General features: G+C 54.9%; 1 protein-coding gene across 1 annotated transcript in view; it reads left to right on the top strand.

The window, feature by feature from the left end:
* The window catches only part of SLC29A3 (solute carrier family 29 member 3), a 41,395-nt gene that overhangs the window by 5,632 nt on the left and 8,935 nt on the right, over window positions 1-26,828 (top strand). Inside the window, exons 3-4 of the mRNA XM_045841838.1 lie at window positions 19,835-19,917; window positions 25,025-25,251. Of these exons, the coding sequence (XP_045697794.1) occupies window positions 19,835-19,917; window positions 25,025-25,251 (310 nt within the window). The remainder of the gene's footprint in view (window positions 1-19,834; window positions 19,918-25,024; window positions 25,252-26,828) is intronic.

Below are 26,828 nucleotides of genomic sequence, written 5' to 3'. Positions count from 1 at the left end.
TCTCAGAGCCTGTCACTGTGAATCAGAGCAGGTGGATTAGAAGAATGGGGAGGAGTCATTCCAGGTGGAAGAAAAAGCTTGGGCAAACGCAGGAGCAAGTTCAGGTGTGTGTGGGGAATAGTAAAGCATCTAATATTGCTGTGGCTAAGGTGCATGCCAGAGAGAAATAAGGCTGAGATCATTGCCTGGGTCTTAAGTGGCAAAGTGAGGGGTCTCAATTCTGGTTGGTTGGCAGTGGCACCAAGCCCCGTCTCGCCACCTAGGGCTGCCCACTTTGTGGGAAGACTGTTCTCTTGGGCAGGTGGAATGTTGAAGAAAAAATTAGTCTGCCACCTGAGCCTTCACTCAAGACTGTTGCAACATGGGAGAGAGATCAGGCTCAACTCTAGTCACCCGAGGACAAGTGGGGATTTATAGCCAAGAAACACAGTGAGGGGGTGGTCAGTGGATGGAAAATTACTAAGAGGGGCCACCAAGGGTAGGGGGATTCTTGCTAAAAGCAGGCCAAGGCCAAATAAACCAAGGTCGACACAAGGTCAGGGGTGAGAAACTTGATCAAATATCAAGGGAGATCAGTTACCACAGTGGGGGCATTCTCAATAAACTGCCTTAGCAGTATTCTTGCTGAGACTGGCTGGGCATGCAGAGAACAGGACAGGAGCGGGCAGTGAGGGCAAAGTCGAGGCCTGGCAGGAAGAGGGCTTAGAGTTTTGGTTAATCTTTGTCAAGAGCCCGTTCCCTCAGTCGATCTAGGAGGGTGTCTGTTCTCCATTGAAAGCTCTTAGGTGGGGAATCAGGGACTCTCTGAAGGCATGCCAGGCTGGGGAGGTTGCTAGCTGCCCCTCTCCCCCGGGAGTACCCCAGGGGACAAGAAGAATATACCCTAGCAGACCTTAGTCATACCCCTCAACCAGCCCAGGAGGTGGCTCACCTCCCCTTTTTGAAAGCACCTTTGAAATTCCCGATCTGACCCACCAGGAACTTTCCCCAGTTTTGTAGGACTGAATCTGACATGTGGACTGAGATTTACTATCATCTTTGGAGGACTCTGCCAGGACTCCACATCAGAATCACCCAGGGAGTTTTTAAAAAATTCCAATCTGGGCTCCACCCCAGACATTAGGATTGAATGAGGTCCCTTGATTCTGACGCCTTGTAAGGGCCTGCTTCTGTTAACTGGGGAATTTGTGGCTGCCTCCAGGAGCCAGAGTAGTGCGATATCGACCCCATGTCTGCAGCTGCAGAGCTCTCGGGAACATGGTATAGTAGTTTAGAGCCTCCCACTCCAGGTGTGTTCCTTGGTGGAGGCTGGCCTGGAGCTCGTTAGTGAGGCAGAGTCTCAGGCCCCACCCCAGACGGGCTGAGTCAGGAGCTGCATACTGATAGGCCCCCCACGTGACTGACAGGCACAATAGAGTTGGAGATGCACTGTCGAGGGCGTGGCTTCTGGAAACAGACTGCGTGGGTTCTAGCTCGGTCTCTGCCAGTGCTGAGCTCTGTGGCCTCCCTGTGTTGCGTTTTCTTTCTGGTATGCACAGGAAGGTAAGGCTAGCAGCAGCTTCTTAGGGTTGTTGTGAGGACTAAGTAAATTACTCTGCACACAAAGCACTTGGAACTGGGGCAGGCACTAGAGCTGTAAGTGCTGTGTAAACATTATCATTATTATCATTTGGGGGCTGCAGCCCTGGAGTATTTCCAGATGCCTGGCTTACCCGGGTGCTTTATGCTCCACTTTTATTTACCAGTGACTCCAGCAGTGTAGCTTTCTGCTGGCCTTGGTAAATCACTCAGCCCACTTGGGCTTCTTCTAGAGGAAGGCCCCTGTCTGTCTGGGCCAGCACTAGCCTAGGCTGGCCCCCAGGACCAGATTACACGTGCACCTGCCCTGTCCCCCCACCATTGCCCCAACCCAGCTCCTGGGAGCAGGCTGCCGGGGCAGAGGAGGATGTACCGACAGGCCTCTGGGAGCCGGTCTGACCCTTGAACAGCAGACGTCCCCTGCACAGTAGACGTCTGCCGTGAGCCGTTCTCGCTGCAAGGCGATCCCTTCGCAGCTGCAGGCACTTAGCATTCCAGGCCCTGCTACGATGCTTTATTGCCTCTTCCAAGTGCTGGCAGGTGCAGATGTAGTACCTGTGGTGCCCGGAGCTCCTGGCTCTTGGCATCAGAGATGAGAGACCTGTCACCCCTCGATTCATGGGCCGGCTTTGGGAAGCAAGCATGCTGGGGCGTTTCTGCATTTTGCGGGCCATTTTTCTTTGCCTAATTCCCCATTCCTGCAACCCATCTCCCCAATTCTTTCCTCCTGTCTTCCTCATCTCCCTGCGAGAAGCGGCTGGTTTGCTTTGTCACCTGAGGGCCACTCTAGGGGAAGAAGGGGGAGAGTCAGATGGATCTGTTTCCAGCTGCCACCTGCAACTCAGTTAGCTGCGGGTCTGGATGTTGTTTTTTGCTGCACTTTCCTTTTAATATTGCCCAGGGATGGATACCATTGGCTGGCGGGTTCAACTCAGTAGAATGTTTGCACAGGCTGCCTCCCCCCAAATTATGTCACTGGAAGGTCACCTGCCATCCCAGTCTCATTTCCTTCTGCCCAGACAGTTTGGGGGTGGTGTAGGAAGCATCTGCTTCACCTGGCCCTTTGTCTCTGCTCTCTGGAGCAAGAACTTTGAATGAACCCACCACAGCCCGTGGATCCAGAGCCAAAGAGATTAGAACATAAACAAGGAAGAGCTGGCGTGAGAAAATGGTGCGGGACAGCCGGGACAGCCTCCTCTTCCGAGGCCCACCCTGTGCCCACCGTGCTGGCAGGGGTGTTAAACACATTGTCTCTAATTAGCCCTGCGTTTTTCAGACAACAGCCAGAGCTCAGAGAGGTTCAGTAGCCTGCCCCAGTCACGTAGCAGGAAGGGCTGCAGAGGACTTAACGGAGAAGTCAGGCAGAGAGATGATTGCAGAACTGGTCGTGCCCGGAGAGCGGTGTAGAGGGGTCACTCATGTCCTGACCCTGCAAGCGCTCTGTCTTCATATGGAGAGCCTGCCCTTGACCTGCAGTTCTGTACCACCCAGACGGGGGCCTTGGCTCTGCCCCTGCATTCTGGACCCAGCTTCCAAGCTGTCAGCATCCCTGATGCCTCCCCACCGCACCCACGGGTTTGTAAGGCATCGCTGGTCCTGGGATCTGTTTGCCCTCCCCACAGCCTCTCCTATAGGCCTGTACAGGTAGGCTGCCCCTGGGCCAGGACTGTAACCTGGGGTGCCTCCTTTCTGCCCCACAGAGCTGAGTGATTGAACCTTCTGCTGGTCATTCCCTGCCTCGAGGCTTCCGTGGCCCCTCCCAACACGTTTTTCCTGTGCACCTGGGCCTGCCCAGGGCTTCTCTCTGAGGGGCCTGCGGGACGTGGCCAGGTCATGGGTGGGACCCACAGTCCCACTTGGTGTCAGCAGGGCCAGAACCCAGGCTTGGCCATCTACTGCTGTCCCATCCATCCTTTGGCCAGAGGGGGCTCCAACAGCCAAGTCCCAGGGCAGGGGGCAGATAGATGCCTCTCTCACCCCCGGAACCTCCACTGCTGCTACCTACTGAATTTGGGGCTCCGTTCTGGATCCCCAGATCCTACTGCATACACTTTCCCACTAGGTTCTCACCATACAACTCACAGTACTGAGCGCTTTCTGTTCTCAGAGCTGGGCCCACAGTATCTCATTTAACCCCACCACACCCCCGTGAGGCAGAGCTGTTGCTGTCAGTGATGACAGTACCTGTCACAGATGAGGACACCTCCTCCACTAAACTGTTAGCTCTTCCGAGATCACTGTGCATCCCTGTGCCTGCAGAACAGCTAGCATAGTGCATGGCACACAGCAGCACACGATAAATATTTGTTGCATTAGTTATTGTATGGCTGGGGAGGAGAGCCCCATCATCCCAACCCAAAATAAGGATGACATGGCTCTACAAAGGGGCAGAAGAAGATCTGAGGGTCACAGTGGCCACCCCAAAGACATTTTGCTCTTTCCCGTGGGTTGGCATAGACATGAAGTGGGATTCCTACAATAGGGAAGGGACCCAGGTTGGCCTGGTGCAGCAGGTGGGGACCTACCCTCATATACAGCATCTTGGTCCTGGCCCAACCCCTCAGCACCCACCCCCCACCAAAGATGCAGGATAGCATGACTAGGGAGCTGTTCTTACAACTAAGAGCAGACATCCCAGTTCAGGGAGGAGGGGGTTAAAAGAAACCAGGATGAACTAGTTTGGAGAAGAGGAAACTGGAGGGCAGACGATCAGAGGTCTTGACAATGACCTGCTGACTATAAGGTCACGCCGTGCAGCCCATGCCCGCCCACCTTGGACCTGCCGTCTTCATCTGCAGGATGACCTGGTGTGTGACATATGGTCACCCCCAATTTCTAGGTGGAGAAACTAAGACTCACAAATTTTAGGCCACTGACCCAGGGCCATTTGCTAGCCAGTGGTAACCAGCATGCTCTCTGGCTTCTTCCCCTGCCCTGATGGTCTCAGCTCTGGCTGCACGCTGGAGTCCCCTGGGAGCCTTGGAAGCCCACCCGCCTCATCCACCCGCCTGATTCTGGTGCAGTCTGAGGGGCCTGGGCACAAGCATCTTTAAGCTTTCCAGGTGAGGCTAGCGTGCAGCCTGTTCTCTGCATCCAGCAGCGCATCCATTGAACTGGCTTCGGCCGCTTCAGGAGAGACTTAGGTGAGCCCTCTGGAAGAACTTCCTGCAGTGCCAGTTGTCAAAGCTGGGGGGGTTGGGGTGGGGAGAGGTGGAGGGTGTGCAGGGGCGATGTTTCCCCCTTGGAGAATTAGAGCAGCCTCCCTGCTGGAAGTCCAAGGAATGGCTTTCCTTGGCTTGGTCTACTTCAGAGAACGTGCGACTCCTCACTGGGACCCTTACCACCGTAAATGGATGGAGCGTCTTGTGCTTGGCTGTCCTCAGTGCTTTGGGCTTGATGAATTCTTCTCCCTGGCTGCGATGGCCCTTCTTCCCGGTAAATGCTCCCTCTGGTGGGGGCTGAGGGCTCCAGAGTCGCCCTCCCCCTCCCCCCTGTTTGCCAGACTCCTGGAAAAGGAGCAGAAGGACCGACTGGGCCCCGAGGTGGACGTTCTGTCACCTGGGGTGGCACAAACAAGAAAAAGTGAAGCCATGAGAACCGCTGTCACTGTGAGGGCCAGCCAGTAACCTCTCCGTGCTGGCTCAGGTTGTGGGCTGTGACCTGCTGCAGGAGTTTTAGGGCCGATGGATAGTTTACTTTTTAAAAACTCTGTACCTGGGAGAAAGCTGCGTCTGTCTGTCTAGTGGAACCACAGAAGCTGGGAGGAGCCCAGACAGGGACAGCGGGACCTCTTTCAGCTTGTGTCCTAGTGGTGACCTCTCCCACTGGCTGTGTGGCTTGGGGCCGGGCTCTGCGGCCCCGGGCCTCAGAGCACACAGACTTCCCCTGGCGGCACTGGCAGAGCTTGCCAGACAGGCTGGGAGGGAAGTTCTGACATTTGCTGCTCACCCCCTACGTGGTAGCTGCCGCACGAGGGCTGTGCGGAATCCTAGGGACGTTCACTGCCTCTACCATGTCCCGGCCACTGGCCTAAAGGTACTGGTTCTTTCTTAATTCCACAGTATGTGTTAAGCAACCTACTGTGCGCCAGGGCCTTTATTTTTATGATCTCTTTTGGTCCTTGCTAAGCCCCAAGGAACAGTTATTATTTTTATTTATTTATTTTGAAATTTTGAAATTTTTGTATTTTTTCCCATTACCATTTATCCTCTGTGGGACAGGTATTATATCCACTTTACAGAGAAGAAAACTGAGGCTCAAAAAAATAAGTAATTTGTTCCCAGGCACAAAGCAAGAGACAGCAGGGACTCACACCTGCCACCGGCATCCATGTTGTCCACCCAGACCCGAGGCTCCGTGTCAGTGTTTTCAGACTTCTCTTGACCACCTAGCTGTGCCTGTCACCTGGATGAGGTGTGCAAGACCTGCGTGTCCATAATGGAATCAACAGTTTCATGAGGCAGCATCTACACTTTCACAAAATCTCTGATAGTAGTTTTCAGGGAGGAGCAAGTGGTCACCTGTGCCAATTTTATTTATTTATTTTCAGAGAGGGGAAGGAGAGAGGGAAAGAAACATCAATGTGTGGTTGACTCTCATGCACCCCCTACTGGGGACCTGGCCTGCAACCCAGGCATGTGCCCTGACTGGGAATTGAACTGGCAACCTTTTGGTTCTCAGGCTGGCACTCAATGCACTGAGCCACACCAGCCAGGGCCACCTGTGCCGATCTTATAAGTGGCTTATAAGCCACCCAGGCCAAGGATGGAGAGTCTGCCTTTGGATTTAACCTTGTATAGGTCCTTGGTGGCCTTGGGGAACCGCGCCATGGGGGAAGGGGCAAAAACTGGACCCGTGGCTGTGAGCCAGAGCATGGGGGAGGGGACACTGGTGACAACAAACCTAGAGAGCTGTGTCTAGAAATTTTACTTTACAACTCATTGTAGAAATGAGGTGGGAGTTACAGGGGAGGTGTAGTCGAGAAGAGTGCCGATTTTCCAGTTTCATTTTATTATATAAGAGAAGTAGCGGCCAGTTTGTTGCTCCTGTGAACGGTCCAGTAGAGAGGGAGAAACGGGTGCTGAGGAAGAGGAGGACGCAGGGCTGAGGGAGCAGACGGAGGGCCTGGGCTCAGGCGCACAGTGGAGGCAGCCCAGGAGAGCACGCAGACTGCCCGTCTTTAGGACTGGGAGGGGAGGCGGCCAGAGATAAAACGGAATGTTGCCAAACAGCTCTGGTCCGGACCCGGGAAGTGAATTCCGTGACCGCCAGTGGGCTGCAGTCTGTACCGTGAAAGACCCCGCTCCACCTGCTTGCCTCTGACCTCGCAGCCAGCCACGAGGGTGCGTTTTCCCACTCTATGGACAGATCAGGAAAGTGGGGGCGAAGAGTGACTTGGTGGTGTCACAGAGCTGTGAAGGCAAGAAGGGGGACGACAACCCAGGGGTATCCAAGTTGGCATCAGATTTCTTGGGGTACTTGGCAAAGAGCCAGATTCCTGGACCGTCCCCCTGCTGGCTGTTTCTCCCAGGTGTCAGCATGGGCACCGTGGCCCCCGGGCAGGAGGGCAGGAGAGCAGGTATCGGAGCCGCTTCCTCCACGCCACTTGCTGTTCCTGGAGAAGCAGGAGCCATTCCGGGTGTAGAGGGATCACAATGCTCGCCCAGTATAACTCCAAGTGGAAGGGATGCGGTCCGCTTTTTAAGGACAGAATTCCAAAGAACAGTGCCAGTGAAACACCCCCTGTTCCTTCCCCCATGAAAGCGTGTTAAAGCAGGATTTTGCCTGAGCCCTATTGTTCCCACAAAGGAGGGGGCAGATTGGCCTGGGGGTCGAGGCAATGGGGCTGTAGGCTTCCTGCACAGGGCACAGGTGTGGCTGCCAGGTGGAGAGAGCAGCTGCCCAGTGGCTTAGGCTAGTGCCAATGGCTGCCCTACATCATTTTTAAAAATTAGAACCAAAAGTGAGTCATTTTTTTATTCCCTTGTCCACCCCCTGATTCTAAATGCAGACGGAGCCAGCGTGCCATTCCCAATAAATACACCTGTGATGGCTTTTTCTTGTTTTTAGCTCTAGCTGCGTCCTGCAGAGAGAGAGAAAAATCCCAACCTGAAGTGCCGTCAGTCATGTGTTTTGTGGCCCAGTGTTCTCAAATCCTCTTTTTATTTTCTCCCCGTGTGTCCAAGGCCCAGCCTCCCCACCCGCGCCTGTTCCCCAGCTCTCCTGGGCTATCGATCGCTCCCTCTCTGCCTTCGATTTTATTTCCTCCTGCACTCCCTTAGAATCCAGAGGCGATTTCCTGGACAAATTAGAACACGGCCTGGGCTTTAAGTGCTCAAGTGTCTCCTTAACGTGATTGATCATCGCGAGCTCTCGGAGAGCAGAACCAAACAGGGGTCTGTGCCGGCGCCTTAGTTCCAGGGGTCATTGTCTGGGAGGGGCCCGAGGGGCCCTTGCTCACCTCTCGGGGGTACTCCATACGTGTGTGCATTCGGGGTATGTGTATGTGCATCCCAAGGCCTGTAGCAGCCAATGCGGTTTCGTGGATTTTGACCCATGTGGACCTCCTAAGAGAAGCAGCCTCCGCAAAGGGCAGACGTCATGTCTGGGAGGAAGTGGCTGCTGTCTACTCAGGATCCCCTGTTCTTGGTAGTTCTCCTGGGTTTTCTTCTGCAGAGAGCAGCTGGAGCACCCCCAGACCACCTCCTCTTTACCCATGTGCCAGGGGGTGTAGTCCCTGTCACCACACGGTCAGCCTTGCCACACTGACTCATATCAGCCCTCCGGGGGCTGCAGAAACTGCCCCGGTCAGGCCGGGGCTGTGCGGGTGGGTGGGGAGTTTCCTGGAAGGCCACTTCCTCCTTGCCCTGGCCACATGGTCAGGCTGCAGAAGAGGAAGGCCAGGCTGGCCCACACAGCAGCAGTGACCTAGCCTCAAGTCAGCTGTCACCCCTCAGAGGTTGAGATCCCTTGGGTGTGGGTGTTCAGGGCTCCTTCTGGACCTGACCCTTCCCTCTGCCCGTTTCTGAGTCACTCCTCTGCCTACTGAGGTTGGGGAGGCTGGCCCAAGGGTGTGTAGGGGGAACACAAAGGGTAAACTGCAGGCCGGCTTGGCCTGGCTTGGCCCGGCTTGGCCCGGCTTGGCCCTTGTTAGGGAGGCTGGCGAAGGTCTGCCGGGGGCGGGGCTGGACCGGTAGGCAGCAGTGGTTTCCATTTTCTGTGCTCACCCTGCGTGGTAAAGAGATCTGGGATTCAGGAGAGCCGGGCTCAGTGTCTGACTTGGGTTTAAATTTGCTGCGTGACTTGGAGCTCCATTTCCTTATTTCAGAAACTAGATTGAGTTTCTTGCACTTCTTCTGCAAGGAGCCAGATGGTGAATCTTTCAGGCTTGTGGCCACACTGTCTCCTGCAGCCACTTGACTCTGCGCTGGAAGAGTGAGAGCTGCCGTGGACGATTCGTAAACTGGCCAGAGACCGTTTTCCAGTATTTACAAAGGAGAGAGGTGCAGATTTGGCCCCGGGGCAGCAGGCTGCCGATCCCAGTCCAGACTTTCTTACGGTTCTTTCCCTGATGTTCTGGGGTCTGTGATAGAGGTGCCTGGCCTGCTTAATTTCTCCTCCCAACACTTATCACTGCCTCATGCATTCTCTGTTTACTTGTTTATGCATTTACCGACTGTCTCCTTGGCCAGAACATCAGTTCCCTGAAAGCGGGAACTTGGACTCAATCCCTTATGCCTGGAATATCTGTTGATCTCAACGGATACAAGCAGAGGGATGAGTTAATCTGTAACTGGTGGCGGAGGGCACGTTGTGCCATGCTGGGCAGCAAGGAGAGAGGGGACAGGAGGAAGAACGTCGTCCCAGGACGACACTCCGTGGCCCCACACTCCAGGGTTTGGGACCTCACCTGGGGCCATTGTTCGATCCCACGTGCGTGCACTCTGACTGCCCCGAGCAGCCGCCCTCCCCTGCGCAGTCACTGGCCCTCCCGACTCACTCCAAGTTGAGCGAGCCTGACAGTTAGGGCTCCGTTTCCCTCTGTCCTTCCGTTCTCAGCCTCACTGGCCACTGGCTCCCAGGGTACCCGCTCCGATCAGTTTTTCACGGAGACTGCAGAAGTGATCTTTCGAAGACATAAAGTAGAAAGGCTATCCACTGTGACAGGTAAGGCACAGGCTCTAGGGACAGAGGGCCGAGCTTGCACTGTGCGACTTTGGGCAAGTACATGACCTCTCCATGCCTGTTTCCTCAGCTGCAACGTGCACCTTCGCTCCGCGGGCTGCTGTGACCTTCAGGGGAATGAACACGTGAAAAGCATTCAGAACAGCAGGGCGTGGCAAGGGCTCAGGGAACGTGTGCTGGTACCAAGTTTCTCCGCCGCTCAGGATCCTGCAGTGGCTTCCACTCTGGCCTGGATGCCTGGCCCCGCCCAAGCCTGGCCCCCTCACTCTCTGTATTCCAAGACCACCTGGTTTACCAGTTGCCTGAACACACCAAGCTCATTCCTGCCTCAGGGCCAGTATGCTGTTCCCTCTGTCCAGAATGCTTTTCCCCACACCCTCTCATGTAGCTGATCCTTGGGTCTCTGTCCAGACATTGCCTCCTTCAGGAGGTCACCTCTCACTACCCTTGTCCCCCACTGGGCTCTGTTTTAGCCATTATTTGGGTTTTCCTGTTATTGCATTTATCATAATAAATGCAGTCTATTTATTTACTTTGCCCCTGTCACTAGTACACTGTGGCATCAGCCTCCAGCACAGGCTGGGCAGGTATAAGGTGCTCAGCTGTTATTTGGTGAATAAGTGACCGAGCTCTAGCAGATCAAGATTTCTCGAGGGAGTAAATGAACAGATAAATGCACAGCCACTGCCCCCTGTTCCTCCCCCTCCATTTGCCCACCCACTGCTGATGGGCAACCCCCCTGGGCCTCACACTGGCCCTCATGCTTTGTCATCTGAGGCCTCTAGCTCCCTCATGCCTTCTGGAGCAAACACTCTCTTCAGCCTGCTACCCGACACCACCCCCTAGTCTCCCCTCCCTACTTCCCTCACCTCCACCTGCCCCATCATTTACCCAAACTGGAGCCCCCAAGCTATCCTGGAAAAGGCCTGAAAGAGGGGACAGCACACCAAGGAGCTCTGAGGAGCGGCCAGCAGGAGAGGCTCTGTGGAGAAGCGAGCACCGGAGCTGGGCTCTGCAGGGCTGACAAGGACCGGACGGCTGGGCTGGGCTGGGCATGGGGGAGGCAGAGGGTGGCAGTCCAGAGCACAGGCATGGGGGAGGTGGGAAGCTGATGGGGTGGCTGGCACCCTGCGTGGCTGGGGGAGCTGTGCGGGTGTTGGGTGGGGACATAAGCCATAGTCAGGTGATGGGAATGTGGTCCTGCATGACTGACATGAGTGAGGGTGAGGGACAACCAAAGGGACTTGAAGAGAGGGCACTGGGGAAAGGAGGGATGACCAGGGAGCCTGGGGGGGGGGGCGGGGGAGGTGCTCGGGGCTCTTAAGGGCCTTCGAGCTGGGAGCTGGGAGCTTGGGCTCAGCAGGCCGCCCAGGCAGGAGGGCTGGCTGGCCGTGAAGGTTGTTGAGAGGCGGGGCCTGCTACAGCCCTGGGGGTCTTCAGAGCCAGGGGAGGCAAGCTTCCTGAGGCAGGACTGTAGCACAGGGAAGGAGGAGACGGACTAAGGATGGGGTTCGGGGCGCCCCTCTGGTGGTAGAGAAAGCAGAGGTGGGCTAGGCTACTGAGGGCAGAGTTGGCTTCTGAGTCCGAGTGAGAGCACTGCAGGGAAGACACAGTGCATCCCTGTGGCTGCCACAACGGGCCACACGACCTGCCCATGTAGAGCAGCAGGGATTTTATCCTCGAGGTTCTGGAAGATAGGAGTCCAGCCTCCAGGGGCCAGCAGGACCGAGCTTCCTGCCCCACACCCCCCGCGGCGCCCCCACTCACCCCGCCATTACTCTCCGTTACTCTAGGAAGAGCCTTGCCGTGGCTCCTCCACGTTCCCGGCCACCCAGTGGTCCTGGGCCTCCCTGGGTGAGGCAGCAGAACTCCCGTCTCTGCCCGTGTTCCCCTGACGCCCCCTCGTGTGTCTGTCAATGTGTCCTTTCCCTGTGAGGACACCGGTCATTGGATTTAAGGTCACCTGATCCAGTATGAACTTGTCTTAAATGATTACATCTGCAAAGACCCCATTTCCAAATAAGGTCACATTCTGAGGTCCTGGGTAGTCATGAACTGGGGGGGCACTGTTCAACCCATATAGATGGGGTGGCACGTGGTATCGGGGGTGTGAGGACTGAGACCAGGCCTCGGTTGTGGGTGGGCTGCAGAGAGGCCCCTTTGGAGGAGTTTCCCTCGGAGAGGCCTCGGGAGGTGTGAGTCGTTCACAGTGGGGATGCGCCACCCTTTTGTTAGGGACTTTGGACTGAAGGGGCGGAGGGGCCCAGTGGCTAGAGGCAGTGAAGACAAAAAGGGTTTTCCCTGCGCCCAAAGGAGACCTGAGTGAGCCTGTTAGCCAGAGGAGAAGGGAGGACCAGCAGTGAAGGAGAGAGGAAAATGCAGGCGAGGAAGACGAGGATTCCTGGTGCTGATCTCTAGGAAGGCAGTTTAGGCCATGAGCCAGCAGCTTCCTGCCCAGAGGGGAGGCGGCGGCCCCAGAAACCCTCACACAGGGGCCGGGCTCATTCCAGAAATACCCCGGAGCTCTGCTCACCTCCAGCGAAGATTCCAAAGAAGATGAGGGGGAAAAGGACTGTGACTGGGGAGCTCCTCCAGGCTATTAAAGAGCAAGAGTTATAGTGGTCCCAGGGAGCCCAGGCCTGGACATGGCCCGGGAGGCCCCCATCCTTACAGTGGCTGGGTCTGTCTGGCCAGCGTCTTTCCAGGGCTCACCTGTCTGCCCTTGGGCCCCTGGCCACTCCATCATTCCTTGGTTGATCTGGATTCCTGTCTCTCTCACCTGTCTGACCCCTGGGACAGGCACTGCCCTCCCCCCACTCCTGCCCAGCCAGTCCTCTCAGCTCACCCACACCCCCAGGCACGCACCATTGGTGTTCCTGGGCTGGGCTGGGGCCCCAGGCATGGAGCTGTGGAAGGGGCAGACAGGATGCTCCTGCACCCTGTGGGGACACCTGCCATCTGCTCACTTCTTGGTGTGCCCAGGAATGACTTTGGCCTCTGCCAGGGTGAGGGTGCTGCCCCTGCAGCGTCCCAGGCTGCAGAACTGGGCTATCGAAGGGCAGTAACTTGTAATGGCAAACTATTCTTGGCTCCAGCCTGCTCGCTGCTACTAATTTCATGCCCCTGTGATCCAGGTAACGCTTTGCTGCCTCGAGCTGCCACCCCCAGGCCTGAATCGCTTTTTCTTGCCCTGCAGGAGCCCGGCTGTCTCTGCTGCCTCGCTCTCGAGGTAGGGGCTGCACAGGGCCGCCTCGCCGAAGCCGCCGGGTGCCCGGCACCAAGTTAGTCTGCCGCAGCTCATGACTAATTTGCTGCACTTATTTCAAAGTGCCCAAATGGCATTCAGGGGAGAAGAAGCTTAACCAGGGCCTGCCAGAGATAAACAGGCTCATTTCAGGGCCTCCCTGCCCGAAGAAACCTCTTTACCTGGACTCTGAGCCCGGAATTAAATTCTTCCAGAAGAGACGCTTAGCACGGAGCCTCCCAGCGTGGCGGAGGAGAGGAAATGTTCCCCATTATGAAATGGGCCTCACATCTGGCCAGCTGGCTCCGGCGGGCTTTTAAATTGTGTTTGAAAAGCGTCTCTCCCCTTTCCTGGTGTTCCCGAACTGGGCCAGAGTGTAACTGATGAAATGAGTTTCTTCGTCTCCATTGCAGGTGATCCGGTGCCCCGTGCCCAGGCCACAGGTGGCTCCTCTGCACATAGCTGGCACCTGGGGGGCGGGGGGTGTGGCTTCTGGCCGTGGGCACCCCTGGACCAGGGTCTGACCGTAGGCCTGGTTTCGAGCCCCACCCCCACCCCAGCCGGCCGGGTGGGGGATGCCTCGTTGGGCTTGTGCAGTCCGGAGAGGCTGGAAGCCTGCCTGGTGCTTCCCGGCCATCACAGCCTCTTTGACATGGTCTGTGCTTATCAGCAGACCGTGTCCATCCATATCGGCGGCTGATAGAGTGAGTGCTTTTCTCTTCATCTTTTTTTTCTTTTTAACACTGGTCAGATCCACAGGCCTGTGGAAATGCCCAGGAAAATGGACAATGGGGTTTAAGGAGAAGAGAGAGTTAACAGGTAGAGATGAGAGAAACCCCATCACTTTCTGGCATGGGCATGGCCCCTGCACTTAAGAGCCGGGCGGAGGGATGATGTCATTCTGATGGAACCTCTAGGCTGTCCCTGCTCACTACTGGGAAGGCACGTGGGCTGGTAGTCCTGGCCATTGGTCATCTCAGTGACGTCCTGCAGTCCCGGTGACAGTCTGGGAAGCCGGCAGCCTCAACTAGAGCGGTTTGTGGAGTGATGGTAAATGTCTCCTCACCCCCTCTCTGCCCCATCTTTGTCCTGCATCAGTAGATCCTGCCCCCAGCACTTGCCAAGCATGCAGCCCTATGCAGTCGTCCACCCTGTTCGGCCTCAGGCTTCTTATCTGTGAAGTGGGAGCAATCTCAGCTCTGCCTTGCTCTCCCGGGCTGTGTAAGGACAAATGAACCAGAGTCTGTTCCGGCCACTTGTGAGCGGATTTGTTCAAATGTCAGTCGTCTGGTCCCCTGTGGGCCTTCTACTCCCATGCTTGGGTTACAGGGCTGGTACCAAGGATGACCTTTGGCACTACTGCTGCCAGAAGCTGAGTGCTGACCCTTCCCAAGCTCTAGGTGATTGCTGAGTGCAGGGGAGATTGTGAGGGGCAGGGAGATTAGATGAGACTTGCAAGAAGTAACTTTCTCTTTGTTCCCCGGTGCCGGGCCTCAAGTCTGACTGGGTTGGAGAATTCAGAATGGTGACTGAGGGGGCCACTCTCTCTCATCCGCCCCTTGATGGGGCAAGGGGGTGAGGTGGCTCTGTTCCTGCCTCAGCCCCAGTGGGTTTGCATTGAAGAGACAACAATGCAGTTGGCTCTCGGCTCAGCATTTTCCTGCAGACGCTCTCAGGAAAGCCTTGGAGTTCATTCCAACACATAAACCTGGGTTGGAGTCCTAAGTGACAAAAAAAAAAATCTCTCCATGCCTTTGCCCTCCTCTTGCAATGCCATTTATCTGTCCTCTGGTGCCCCACCTCCCCATGTCTGTCTGCAAACTGCCCCCTAGTCTTGTGGGGAATTCCTGCCAAAACCTCCTCCTGCCCCCTCCTACTGCACCGTGGGTCTATTGTAGTGCAGCCGTAGGGTTACACTGGACCCCACGTTCCCTGAGGGCATCAGGTACCTTGTTTTCTCTAGTTTAATTTACACAGCAAACACCAGCACGGTGGTGGGCACACAGGGACTTGCCACATCTTCTGTAAACAGAGGATAGGTTAAAACAGGAGCAGTGCTGGTCTGGATGGACACTGGTCTCCCAGCCAGACTGAGGGCCGTGGAGTAACCAGCCTCCGGATCCCCCACCAGCTGAGACAGAGAAACCTGCTCGGGAGGCCTTATCATCTCCCAGCGCCCTGCACCGCCGGGTCCACCCACCCACCCACCTTCCAGCCCTGCCTTCTTGCTGACTTACCTACAGTGATGCCAGACCCAAACTGACCCTCAGGGCATGGGTTTTCTAGGGACTGTGTAAGTGGGGCTGCTGCACTCACAGCTCTGAGGGCTGCACTACATCACTGTCTGCAGGGCCAGTGCCCCTGTTGTTGTGCAAACCACAGCCTCTGCTGTCATATGAGGTACCCGTTGCCCTCCAGTCCTTCGTGGCCACGCCTAGCCCTTGGGGTCCTTGGGCTCACCTCTAGAGGTAGAGGCCATGTTCATCAACCATTGTGCAGGGCATCTCGTGGGCTAAATAACAGCAGAGCCTTTTGAGGAGCTCTCATGGTGAATCAGGCCCCTGTGGAGGGGAACTACAGTGTGAATTATCCCAAAACCTTGCATTACATAATATCCCCCAATGGCATGGCGGTTACGGTTGCTCTGGAGGGGGCAGTACTCTTACCAGTCTAACTGTAACGAGTTTGAGCCAGCATTCAAATGTCTTTATCTTTCCTGGAGTGAGGTGGTCCCACTCCCTTAGAAGCAAAGGAGACAGAGGCAGGAAGGAAGTGCTAGCTGCAGGTCTGCACAGCACAGACTAGAGAACTGCATGTAGGGTCCTCACTGTGGGGCTTTCTAACGCAGGAGTTCAAGGCAGCACTTTCTGTGCAAATGCTGTCTCGGGGAGTGCAGTCCTGGGGAAGTAAGAGCGCAGGGAAAGGGAAGTGGGGCAGCAATGGAGGAGAACAAACACAGACTTGGATATTTCTGGCCTGGCCACAGCTTTGCAACCAAATGCCCCTGGTTGCTCAGACACCCGTGCTATCTCCAAAGACACCACATGGAGCCACCACATTTCAGACCAGTGCACTGGGGAGAGGAAGGGCAAGAGGTTTTCTCTCCTGTCCTCTTCCCGTCTCCTGCCTCTTATTGGTCAAAGCCTGCCTCCTGAGATTTTGCCTCCCCACCCGTCAGAGAGTGTCACCGGACCTCTCCCCGGCCACCAGGGAGCTGGTGTGGCCCAGACAGTGCAATGGTACAGGGGTCCCTCCCCTCTGGTGACAGTGGTGGCAGTGGCTTTGTGACCATGGGACCAAGTGGCAAGGCAAATGGCCTGAGGGGCAGGTGAGGTGAGCAGCCCGGGGTGGAACGTAAACTACGTCCAGCTTCTTGAAATCAGTGCACGCCACCTGCAGAAATGGTCCTGATTTCAGCAGAGGATTTGGTGAGGAAAGGCCGAGTGGACTGATGCAGTCAGCAGGCATAACCTTTGACCCCCTCATGGGCAGACACGTTGGCTTTTTGTGTGGTAGGAGGTTGAATAAGGGATCCTGATGCCTTGTCCCTGTTTTTGTTGAGGAACTGAATTTAAATTACAGCAGGAAGGCTTTAATTTCAGTGAAACCCTGGTTAGTAGGAACTCAGCTGTCTGACACCCCTGTTAATTAAGAATTGATTGCTGCTTAACAAATACTTCAGATTTAGTGGCTTAAAGGAACACACATTTCTTATCTCACAGTCTCGGTAGGCCAGGCATCTGCATGCAGCTTACTGGGTCCTTGGCTCAGGGTCTCATGTCACAGCCATCAAGGGGCGGACACGGCTGCCGTCTCACTGGAGACCCAACTGGGAAGGGACCACTTGCATGCTGACCTGGGCTGCTGGCAGAAGCCACTTCCTTGCAGTCATGGACTGAGAGCTCTCAGCAACTAGGGGTCACGCGCAGTCCTTGCTACGTGGGTCTCCCCAGCAAAGCCACTTGCCTCCTTCAAGCCGTCACAGAAGGAAAAAAGAGCTCAGTGAGGTGGTTGCTCCGCCTCATGGAACACAATCCCAGAGATGTTGCCGCGGGTGCCTGTCAGCTTTGCTGTGTTCTCTTGGTTAGAACTGAGTCCCAGGTCCCCCCAGACTCATACCAGGGTGTGAGCACAGGAGGCTGGGGTCATGGGACCACCTACCTTAAGAGTCTGCCCAGCATATCTCATTTCTCTAGAAATTTGTTTATAAGTAAAAGCAGCAAGTAAATAAAAACAAACCCACCACATGTTTATATCAGGAATCAGGTTTAAGAAAAAGGTTCCATGGGATGTGCTGAGTCAACCTGCATCGCCATCTGCAGCCCCCATCCGTCCCAGTGGGAAGATGGCCCAGGGTCAAGTCCACTCTGCCTGCCCCCGCATCCCCTCCCCTGCTGCCCCACCCCCGAGTGCTCTTTGTTAAGCAGAGAAATGGGCTCAGTCAACAGAAAGGGAGTCCTAGCCTTTCCAACATTAAAAGAACAATTTTCTGTTTCAGTATCAACAAGCCAGAACATTCAATTACCTAGGAAATCCCATTCCTACACCCTCAGGGAACCTGAGCCCTCTCAAAAAAAACAAAGACGGAGGTGCTGCATTCTGTGTGATGGTCCTGCGTGGACTTGCCCGGAATAAGCAGCCACTGAGCAAAGGGCACCGCACTGGGGGTTTGGATTGGGGCAGTCTGGGCCCCCACCTGCAGCCATCTGTTCCTTGGGGCCTTTTTCCGTTTCCCTTGTTTGGCGCCTGCCTGCCAGGCCTCACGTAGGCCCAGCCACTGTGTCAGGATGTAATTGACTGAGTGCCTCAGACCAGTCCCGGCTCTACGGAGCCCATTGGGGCGAGAACAATGAGGTGGCACCAGCCGGGAGGAAGGCCATTTCCGAGGCTCATGGTTGATGGACCACCTGAGCTGTGATTAGCATTTTAATTGCAAGGCTGCCAGGACCTTACATTCGGAGTGCAGGTTCCAAAGACCTAAAGCACTCTGCAGGCTTAAAAAGGGACCGTGGCACCGTCTGTGCTTCCCACTGGAGGAGCCTATTCTGACACCTTTCTTTCTGGGCCTCCACGTTGCAGTCAGACTCCCCGAAAGGAGATTTGAGGTCTTCCATTTCAAGGTCTGACTCAAATCCTACCTCCTCTGGGGCCTTTTCCCAAACCCACACCAATTCCCATTCTTCCAAGTGCTCAGTCCCCCTTGTTCCCATCCCCCACCTGGAATTCCCTAGAACTCACTGCTCCTCCTTCTGATTTGGAAAACAGAAACAAAAACAAAAACACAGAATGCTAACATCTCATCCTGTGGTGTTTTGAGATGTTAGGAAACCTTCGTACTGTGTCCTGCACCCCCAGTGGCTCGCCCCACTCTCAGTGGGCAGGAGGCGCGGGCTGCCCGCACAGCAGCGGCCGGCAGCCTTTTCACCTTCCGGCACACACAGAATGGTTACTGAAATTCTTCAGCTCGCCAAAAAATATATTTTTGCTGATCTGACCTAAAAAAAAAAAACAGATATGATTTTGACTCATTCACACTGGATGGTTGTTGTTGTGTGGCTATTGTCATTTTTTAAAATTTGACAACCTAGGGGAAAAGAGGTCAGTGCCCCGACTGAAGAGTCAGGTGCCGCATGCTGTAAAAAGCCTGTGGCACACTGCTCACTCGCAAGTCGCTGCTGTGTAGTGAGCCTTGCAGTTGCCAGAGCTCCTTGCACATCGGCCAGTGTTTCACACACATTGTTTTTGCACTTGGCACATTTGTTACTCAAGGTATTTCCTCAGGTAAGTTCAGTTTTGTAAGCTTTCCATAGTAGAATGCTCACAGCTTTTTTTTTTAGGATAAAGAGTATAATTCATATAAAGCCCTTGTATGTGGCACAGAATAAATGCTTAGTACGTGTGCACACTGTCACCTCTCCGAGCCACCGCCGCCAACCTGAGGTTCGCGCTTTGTCGCACAACGGCAGAGCCGGGCCCTGGCATCCCCGCCCAGTGTTCCGTTGTTTTCAGACAGGATACCGAGGGGTGATGTGCACACTGTAAAATCCGCCCTTATAAGCAGACAGTTCTCTGCATTCTGAAAAACACACTCCTACAGTTGCTACACAATTGCTACATAGCTTTTTTGGCTGTGAGTTCCAGCACGTTATGATCAGCAGTTCTTTATCTCGTCTGCGGGCTCACTTACTCTTTGTCTGTGATGCCCCTGAGCTGCTTCCAGGAAATGCCCCGTCACCTCGCCTTGGCCAGCCTAGGAGCTGCTGTCCCAGTGACGCTGATGTTCAGCAGCAGCTCTATGGAAGGAGCTCGTCCGGAGTCAGGACAAAGTGGTCCTGCAGGTACCAGGGCCTGGCATGTTTCTAAGAGGCCTCACTTGTTTGCAAGAATGTGAGAATGTGCTTGAGTCAGACCAAAGCCTGTTTGGGTAACTCTGAGATTTGACAGTGGGCTAAGCAGGCCGACCGGGCAAAGTTTCTCTCTGTAGACAGGCACTGAGTCCCGTCCCACAGCTCATCTGTGGTGGGAGAAGTGGAGTAGGTGGGATTATAGGCTGCAGGGCACGGGGGCCTCTCTGAGGGCAGAGATCGTGGTTTTCCCTCTGTGACCCTGGTACTTAGCATAGCTCGTCTTGGTGTCTGTGCTGAGTGGTCCTAGGATGGCGATGGGGCAAGACCGTGCCATCTCAGGTTGGACCTACCCATCACTCAGAGGAATCTGAAGACAGCAGGGAGAAGCCTCACCAAGAGGAGCCCCGTCACTAAGCTCTGGTGGGGCCCCTCGTCTCCATCCTGAGTAACCTCAGTGGCCTCCTCACTTCTGTGCTTACAGAATTACTTTGAGAGCTACCTTTCCATCGCTTCCACCGTGCCCTCCGTGCTGTGCCTCGCGGCGAACTTCCTGCTTGTGAACAGGTAGGCCACGTTCCTCCCTCCCTCAAGCTCCGCCTTCTTTTCCAGCCTCTCCCACTTCCCTCTTGTCCATGGCTGCTGCTTCTCTGCCTGCTCAAAGGGTGGCCACTGAAGTCGGAGGCAGGTGGCTCAGATTCCTCTGTGGAGACTGAGAAGTCACATCAGCGACCTGGGCCCCTGCCGATGGAATGCCCCATCAGAAAGCTGGACTTTCACTTTCCTGCCACAGGCTGTGACCTAGCATCAGCAGCCAGCAGGAGGCACGTGGGGAAATGGGTCTTCATCCCTCTTCCTCTGGAGAGAGCCTGTCTGTCAACTGCAGCCTGGGCTGTGGGCCCTGCAGCCCAGGGACACTGCCTGGAGGGTGAGGCGGGGCTGGGAAGCAAGTCTTGTGGAAGCTGCTCTTCCAATCATTCCTGAGAGCAGTTTGAACTGCGTAGCTGGCATCCCTTAAGTCCCGCTCTGGCTGTGTGGGAAGAGGCCACCTACCTTGCTCAGTGCTCAGCCAATAACACCAGCCTATGTGTGGGCTGCTCACAAAGGGATCCTCGGGGAACTCCTAACACCCTGTTAGTGAAGGGCTGGGAGGGAGCCTCCATCTAAGTGCACATGGGAGGAGGAATGATTTAGGAGATAGCTGGGCAAATTAGCATGGTCCTCAGATCCCACCCGGTGGCTGTTGCCATCCATTCTCAGCTTAGGTTTGCAAGGGCAACAGCCTTAGGTACTTTGCCTGCATTTCCCCTAAGCTACTGCTAGGTAAAAACAGTGGCTGTGTTGTAATTTAGAAGCCTGAACTTGGGCACAGCCTCCTGAAACCTTAGATCTCTAATGACAGGTCTGTTTTATCTCACTTTGCTCAGTTTATGCTGATTGTCTGGATTTCTGGTTGAACAGGAATCTAAGGCAAGTCTGGCCTTGGGGAGTGTGCTGTGATGGATTAGTGATGTCTGCTCTGAGTGTGGGAGAGGAGAGGGCAGCACACGTGCTTCATGTGTGCTAAGCCTGCATAGACCTGTCTTTCCAAACATAGTATGCTGTGGGGCTAGTCCAGTTGTCTGTTGTTGTATAAAAATCGTCCCAAAGCATAGCGGCTCAAACAATAACAGTAATTAGTATCTCTCATGGCTGTGGGCATCAGCAGGCTTGGTTGACAGTCCTGACGTGGTGTCTCTGCTGTGGTTGCAGACTGCTGGGACTGGAGCTGCTGGGCCTCCTCAGGGACCCCTCCCCTCCCCTCTCCCTGTAGTCTCCTGCATGTAGTAGGACTTTTCATACTGTGGCTGAAGAACAAGTGCTCCCTCACATCTGTGCTTGGAACCTGGGGTCCCTGCCTTCTAGTTGCCCAGGTTTTCTTGCTTCAAGCTCCTGGAAGGAAGGAAGTAGTTAGAAAGGCCTGGATCTGTCTGCGCTGGGGACCCTGGGCCACCCAGGCAGCTGCCACCCTCTTCCTGCAACTTGGGCAGAGGGCTGGCTCTGAGGGCTCAGCCTTTCAGGCACCCTCCAGAAGTGTCCAGCCTGCCCTGGGCCTGCCCTTGCCCTCCCCTGGCTATAGGAGAGGAGTGAGGCAACATGGGAAGTTCCTGAGCCTCTGGGAAGATGGTTTGAGGCTAAACTGTTTTTGATTTAGTGTGTGAGATTGAAATGTCTCCTTTTCTTGCCTCCTGGAGAACCCTGGCTGGCTCTGACCAGCTCATCCATAATCGCCAAGCGTTTTATTATGTTCAATGTGCAGCATCATAAATACTTATGAGGAGGATTTACATTTAGGAGACTTGTGAAGAAATCAGTTCCCTGGGGTCCTGAGCCCTCACAAGCAAGGGGTGGCAGGGAGCTGGCGGCTTGGGTACAGCTGGCCATTCTCTCCAAGGATGTCATGTCACCGAGACCTGCCCCAGGGTCCAGGGGCCGGAGCAGTCATCTCACCTGTTGGCCTTCCTAAGGCCTTCCTGCTGTCCCAGAGGAGAGCCCTCTGCCCTGCCCCCCCACAGGATACTTGTCAAGACTTTCCCTAAAATCCCAGCAGTGTCACCCCCTGGGCCACTTCCCCCGCCCAGGGTGGGAGAAACAGAGTAAAGCAGCGAGCTCCCATTACTGCATGTGGGGCAGGCTTGAGCAAGCAAGCACACGTCTTCCAGCTTTAAGAACATTGAAAATAGCTCCAGGCCAGACCCCCGAGGGCCTGGGGCTTATGGACGAGGCTTGGAGGAGAATGGGTTAGGTAGCTGGTAATTAGCAGGCCAGGAGGAGACCGGTACAGGTGAGGGGACTTAGGGAAGAAGCAGAGGCAAAGGTGGTTTGCATTGATTTTTAAACATGGCATTGACCTTCTCATCCCTTACTCTTCCCTCCACTCCCCACCCTTGGGTGCTGGATGAGAAGTTCCGCAACTCTCTCCACAGCAACTGTCCTGTTTAAGTGGTGACAGGCACAGGAAAGCTCTTGTGAGGCCAGCAGAATTCCTGAGATGGACTTTTCCTGCAGCGTCTGTGAGGAGGTGGTTAAAGGCAGAAGCTTTTCCTAGGACTGGCTGGCCGCGCTGCAGGTGCTCACAGCTGTCTCCCTGCCAGGCTGCGGGGCCAAGAGGCAGAGCAATGGGAGGTTCAGGCCCAGAGTGAAAGCCTCCCTTTACTGCTGACTCCCTTGCTTGTCAATCTGTGTCTCTAACAGGTGTTTACCAGATGCCTGCCAGGCCCCGGGCCAGCCCTGGGGGCCCTGTGCTATGTAGCTCCTCACACCTCAGTCTCTTGTATTCTTTCTTTTTGCTCCAAGGAACTGTTAAATCCTTTGGGTATTTGTCCCCAGCCTCTCTCTCCACTTGAATTTCTTCAGATTTAGAATCATCATCTGGAAAGGACCTGAATGTTATCTTATCTAGCCTCTTCTCTTTTGAGATGAGGAGGCCCAGAAGGGTTGACTGTTGGCTTGGGGTTACACAGTGAGTTGGTGGTAGAGCTGGGCAGGGCTTCCGTCCCCTGACTCGGGCTCAGTGTCCCTGCTGGCTCTTATTTTGGGGGTGGACAGGGCAGCTCCAGCTGCTGGGAGAGGGTGGGGCACTGGGGGCAGGGGTGAGTGTGTAGAATCTCTGTGAGCATCCGAGGTAAGGCCTGACCGGTGGGCTCCAGGGCACCCGGTGTGTACTTACATAGGTGCTCCGGGCCCCTGGGGGTGCAGGCGCTCCACCTGGCTGCCCACAGCTGCTGCCTAGGCCTAGACCCCTGCAGACCCTGGGAAGATGTATCTCAGTGTGGGGTTCCCCAGAAACAGGCCCTGGAACGAGGATCTTATTTAAAAGTAGTTGATTTGGGAGGTGAGGGTAGAAGAGTGGGGAAGGGAGACCAGGCAGGGAAGGCAGTCAGTGAAGAAGACCTCATTAAGCCAGCTCCCCCAGAGGGTGACAAAGTTTGGCCTGCCAGGGAAACTCTGGGCGCTAGAGTGTGCTCAGGGACAGTAGGCAGTCGGGGGTTTATCCACCCCCTTCCTGGGCATTGGCTGAAGTTTCCTCTTAGGAGGTGTTAATTACATGTCACTTGCAGCCTTCTTCCTAGTAAGAGGGAGGGCACATGGGCAGGGCACCCTGAGCGAGCTGCTCCCCAGCTGGAAACTCTGATGTGCCTCTTTGGGTTCGTTGGCACTCTTGGTGACAATAGAGACCCAAAAAGGATTTTCTCATTCTTTACCTGGAAAGTTAAAAGTAAGGCCTGCTTCCAGGCTCTGCTGGAGCTGGGGTTCTGCAGACCTGGGTTCTAGTCCCAGCTCCCCACTGATTTATGCCACAACTTTGAACCATGCACCCCTCATTTCCTGGGGCTTCTGCTCCTTGCAAAGGGAGAGGCAGCGCCTGCTCCCTTCAGTTGGATCAGAAGGAAACTCAAGTTAGCCTGGGGCCTCAAAACTACTTTGAAAAAAAATCCTTTCTTGCTTTCCATGTTCATCATTTCACACCTATTTATGCACATACTTTTCTTCTACCTTTCAAGTATTTCTTTTTTTATAAAAAAAATCATGTATAACTAATTTGGCTTTTCTCCCAGCCCTCACCCTCTGGTTAGAGGGAAAATTAACTTCCAATCCGGTTTAAAGCTTAGTCTAATCTGATGAATGAAAAAGCCTCTTTAGGTGATGTTCTCTCTCCCCAGAATAAAAATGCAGTTTCTCTGAGAGTCAGCCTCCCCTGCTTCCTGCTGAAGGGCAGCGTCTGGGCAGGCTGGGGCAGGAGCAGTGTAGGGCTTACGTTTGGAGTGGGAGATGGGGCAAGCGGCTGGTCCTGAGCCGCACAAGCTTGGCATCAGCTGCTGCCCTTGACAGCGGGAACCGTCATAGGAGAAGCCTTACATCCTGGCCACTTGTCTGGACCTCCTTATGTCCTGTGTTCCAGGGGAGGCACTGGAGTGTCGTTCTGAGAGCACAGTCTGCAGCCAGACCTCATGGGTTCACAGCCAAATGATCTTGAGCAAGCTCCTTAGCTTCTCTGACCTGTTTCCTTATCTGTACATGTGGGATAGGTAAGACTACCTAATCTGTAGAGCTGGTATGCGAGTTCCATACATTGGCATATAGAATACGCTTAGGAGAGTACCTAGCACAAGTTAAGTACTGAGTGTTCGCTGTGATGACAGTGATGGTGATGCTGTTTTTCTTCTTTCTCTCCACACTTCTAAGTTTTGTGGGATGGAAGCCCAGTGGGCGGTTGCTCTGTTAAACGCTAGACAAAGCCAGCAGGAGCTCAGCCCTGTGGCAGGAGGAGCCAGGGCTGGCCTCGAGAGTCCTCGTGTTCCGTCCCGAACCTCACAGCGAGACCAAAGGAAGCAGTATCTGCCGAGCATCTGCCCTGAGCCAGACCTGCTCTCTGCATTCTGCACACGCCCCTGCAGAGACCCTGCTCCTGCAGGTAGACCCATTCTCTCCCATTGTCCAGAAACCAAAGCTAGAGCAACTGAGCCACTTGCCCAAGGCCACAGCTAGTGAGCTGGAAAGGGCAGGACTCAGACTCAGGCCTCCCGGCTGGTGGACAGTCCCAGTCACCGAGCTCCCCTGCTTCCCGGTTCACCAACTGGGCCTGGCAGGGAGCCCCCGGGGCTTTCTAACCGCTTCTGGCATCCTCCCCCAGAGTTCCGATTCATGTCCGTGTGCTGGCCTCGCTCGCTGTCATGCTGGCCATCTTCGTGGTGATGACCGCGCTGGTGAAGGTGGACACCTCCTCCTGGACACGCAGCTTCTTTGCTGTCACCATCGCCTGCATGGCCATCCTCAGTGGCTCCTCCACCGTCTTCAATAGCAGCGTCTTCGGCATGACTGGCTCCTTTCCTATGAGGAACTCCCAGGCACTGATATCAGGTGAGAGCTGGGGCCAGACAGCCGACCAGGTTAGTCCCCCAGGTGACCCATGATGGAGCCAGAGGTGAGCATGTGACCACCCTTCCAGAAAAGGAGATGAGCAGTAGGTGTGTTTTCAGATATATTATTGTGTAACGAAGTGCCCCAGAACTTAGTGGCTTAGAAAAATAACAGTTGTTTCTTCTGCTCACACATCTGCGATTTGGGCCGCAGTTGGTAGGGACAGCGCTCCTCTGCTCTGTGAGGCATCGACTGATGCAGCTCGACTGGGGCTGGGGGACCGCTTCCGAGACGGCACGCTCGCCTGGCCTGCACGATGGTGCTGGCCGTTGGCTGGACATTCAGCCAGGGCTGGGGCTGGGGCCAGGGTTTCTCTCCACCTGGACCCCACCACGGCTGCCCGGGCTTCCCTGTGGCATGGTCTGGGTCACGAGAGTGAGGATCCCAAGAGACCCAGGCAGAGTGTTATTTCCTTTTATGATTTACCATGTAAGGTCACTTCCACCATAGCCATAAGCCCATCAGGACTTAAGAGAATGCAGACCCACATTGTCTCAGTGGGAGCTGAGCATGATGAACATTACACTGTCAGGAGCGGGTGGGAGGGAGGACAGAGTGCAGCCCACTTTGGAAAACATAGTCTGTCCACTTCCTGAAGCTGCATTCCTTTCTTTCTTTCCCTCCTCTCCCCCGTTCCTGCCCCATTCCCCTTTGCTTTATTTTTCTATTCTTACCTTCCCCCCTTCCTTTCTCCTTCCTTCCTCCCTTCTGTCTGTCTTTTCTTCCTTCTGATTTTATGGAAGACCTGCTATGTGCCGGGGATTCAATGACCAAGACTCAGCCTCTCAGGAGCTGCCAGCCTAGCGAATAAACTCCTGTGGCCCTGAACTTGGGCACTCTGCGGGGGTGCCAGTGCGTGACTTGGGCCAAGCCCTTTAGCTGAAATTTTGATGCTGATCCTAAACCTGTTGTTTAGCCCTTAACAGTTCCATTCTCTCACCGAGATGTTCTAACGAGATGAAAAGGACCTGGGTCAGTGAGAATCTGTGCGTTCTCAAGGGACCACCACCCCTTAAAGCACGACTGGGGCCTCAGCTGCTCCATTCGGCACCTCCACATGCCCCCGCTGGGTGAAGGGGTGCTGCGAGCACGTGCTCCCTTGAGAAGAATTTCACAGAGCGTCCACTGTGTGCCCATAAGGAATAATGCCAGGTAGCGTGTGGCCGACATGACAAACACCTTGACAGCTCTATGTCACCTCCCCACTCCCACGCCACTGCCAGACATCACTGATCAGTCTGTAGCTGTCCTCCTGAGCCTCTAAATCCTTCTCAACACAGCACTGGACACTGGACACAGTTACTGTCAACGCAGCAGACTTAGTTGTGGCCTCAAATCTAGTTGCCATTTTTGATACAGGATTAGGCTTCTGGCTCTATTCTGGGAAACCCTTGGGCCAAAAAAAAAAAAAAAAAGAAGAATGGACCGGCTGCTAAGTTTTTGGAGTGCAGTCCGTGTATCCCTAGCAGTGCCTCGAGAAGCACATGCCGAGGCTGAAGGCAGGGGCCACCACGTGC

Source organism: Phyllostomus hastatus, unplaced genomic scaffold (genome assembly GCF_019186645.2).
Source record: "Phyllostomus hastatus isolate PE091 unplaced genomic scaffold, TTU_PhHast_1.1 phas_contig_38, whole genome shotgun sequence".
Lineage (NCBI taxonomy): Eukaryota > Metazoa > Chordata > Mammalia > Chiroptera > Phyllostomidae > Phyllostomus > Phyllostomus hastatus.
The sequence above is the reverse complement of the archived record's forward strand: the minus strand, read 5'-3'. Positions and strand labels throughout refer to the sequence as shown.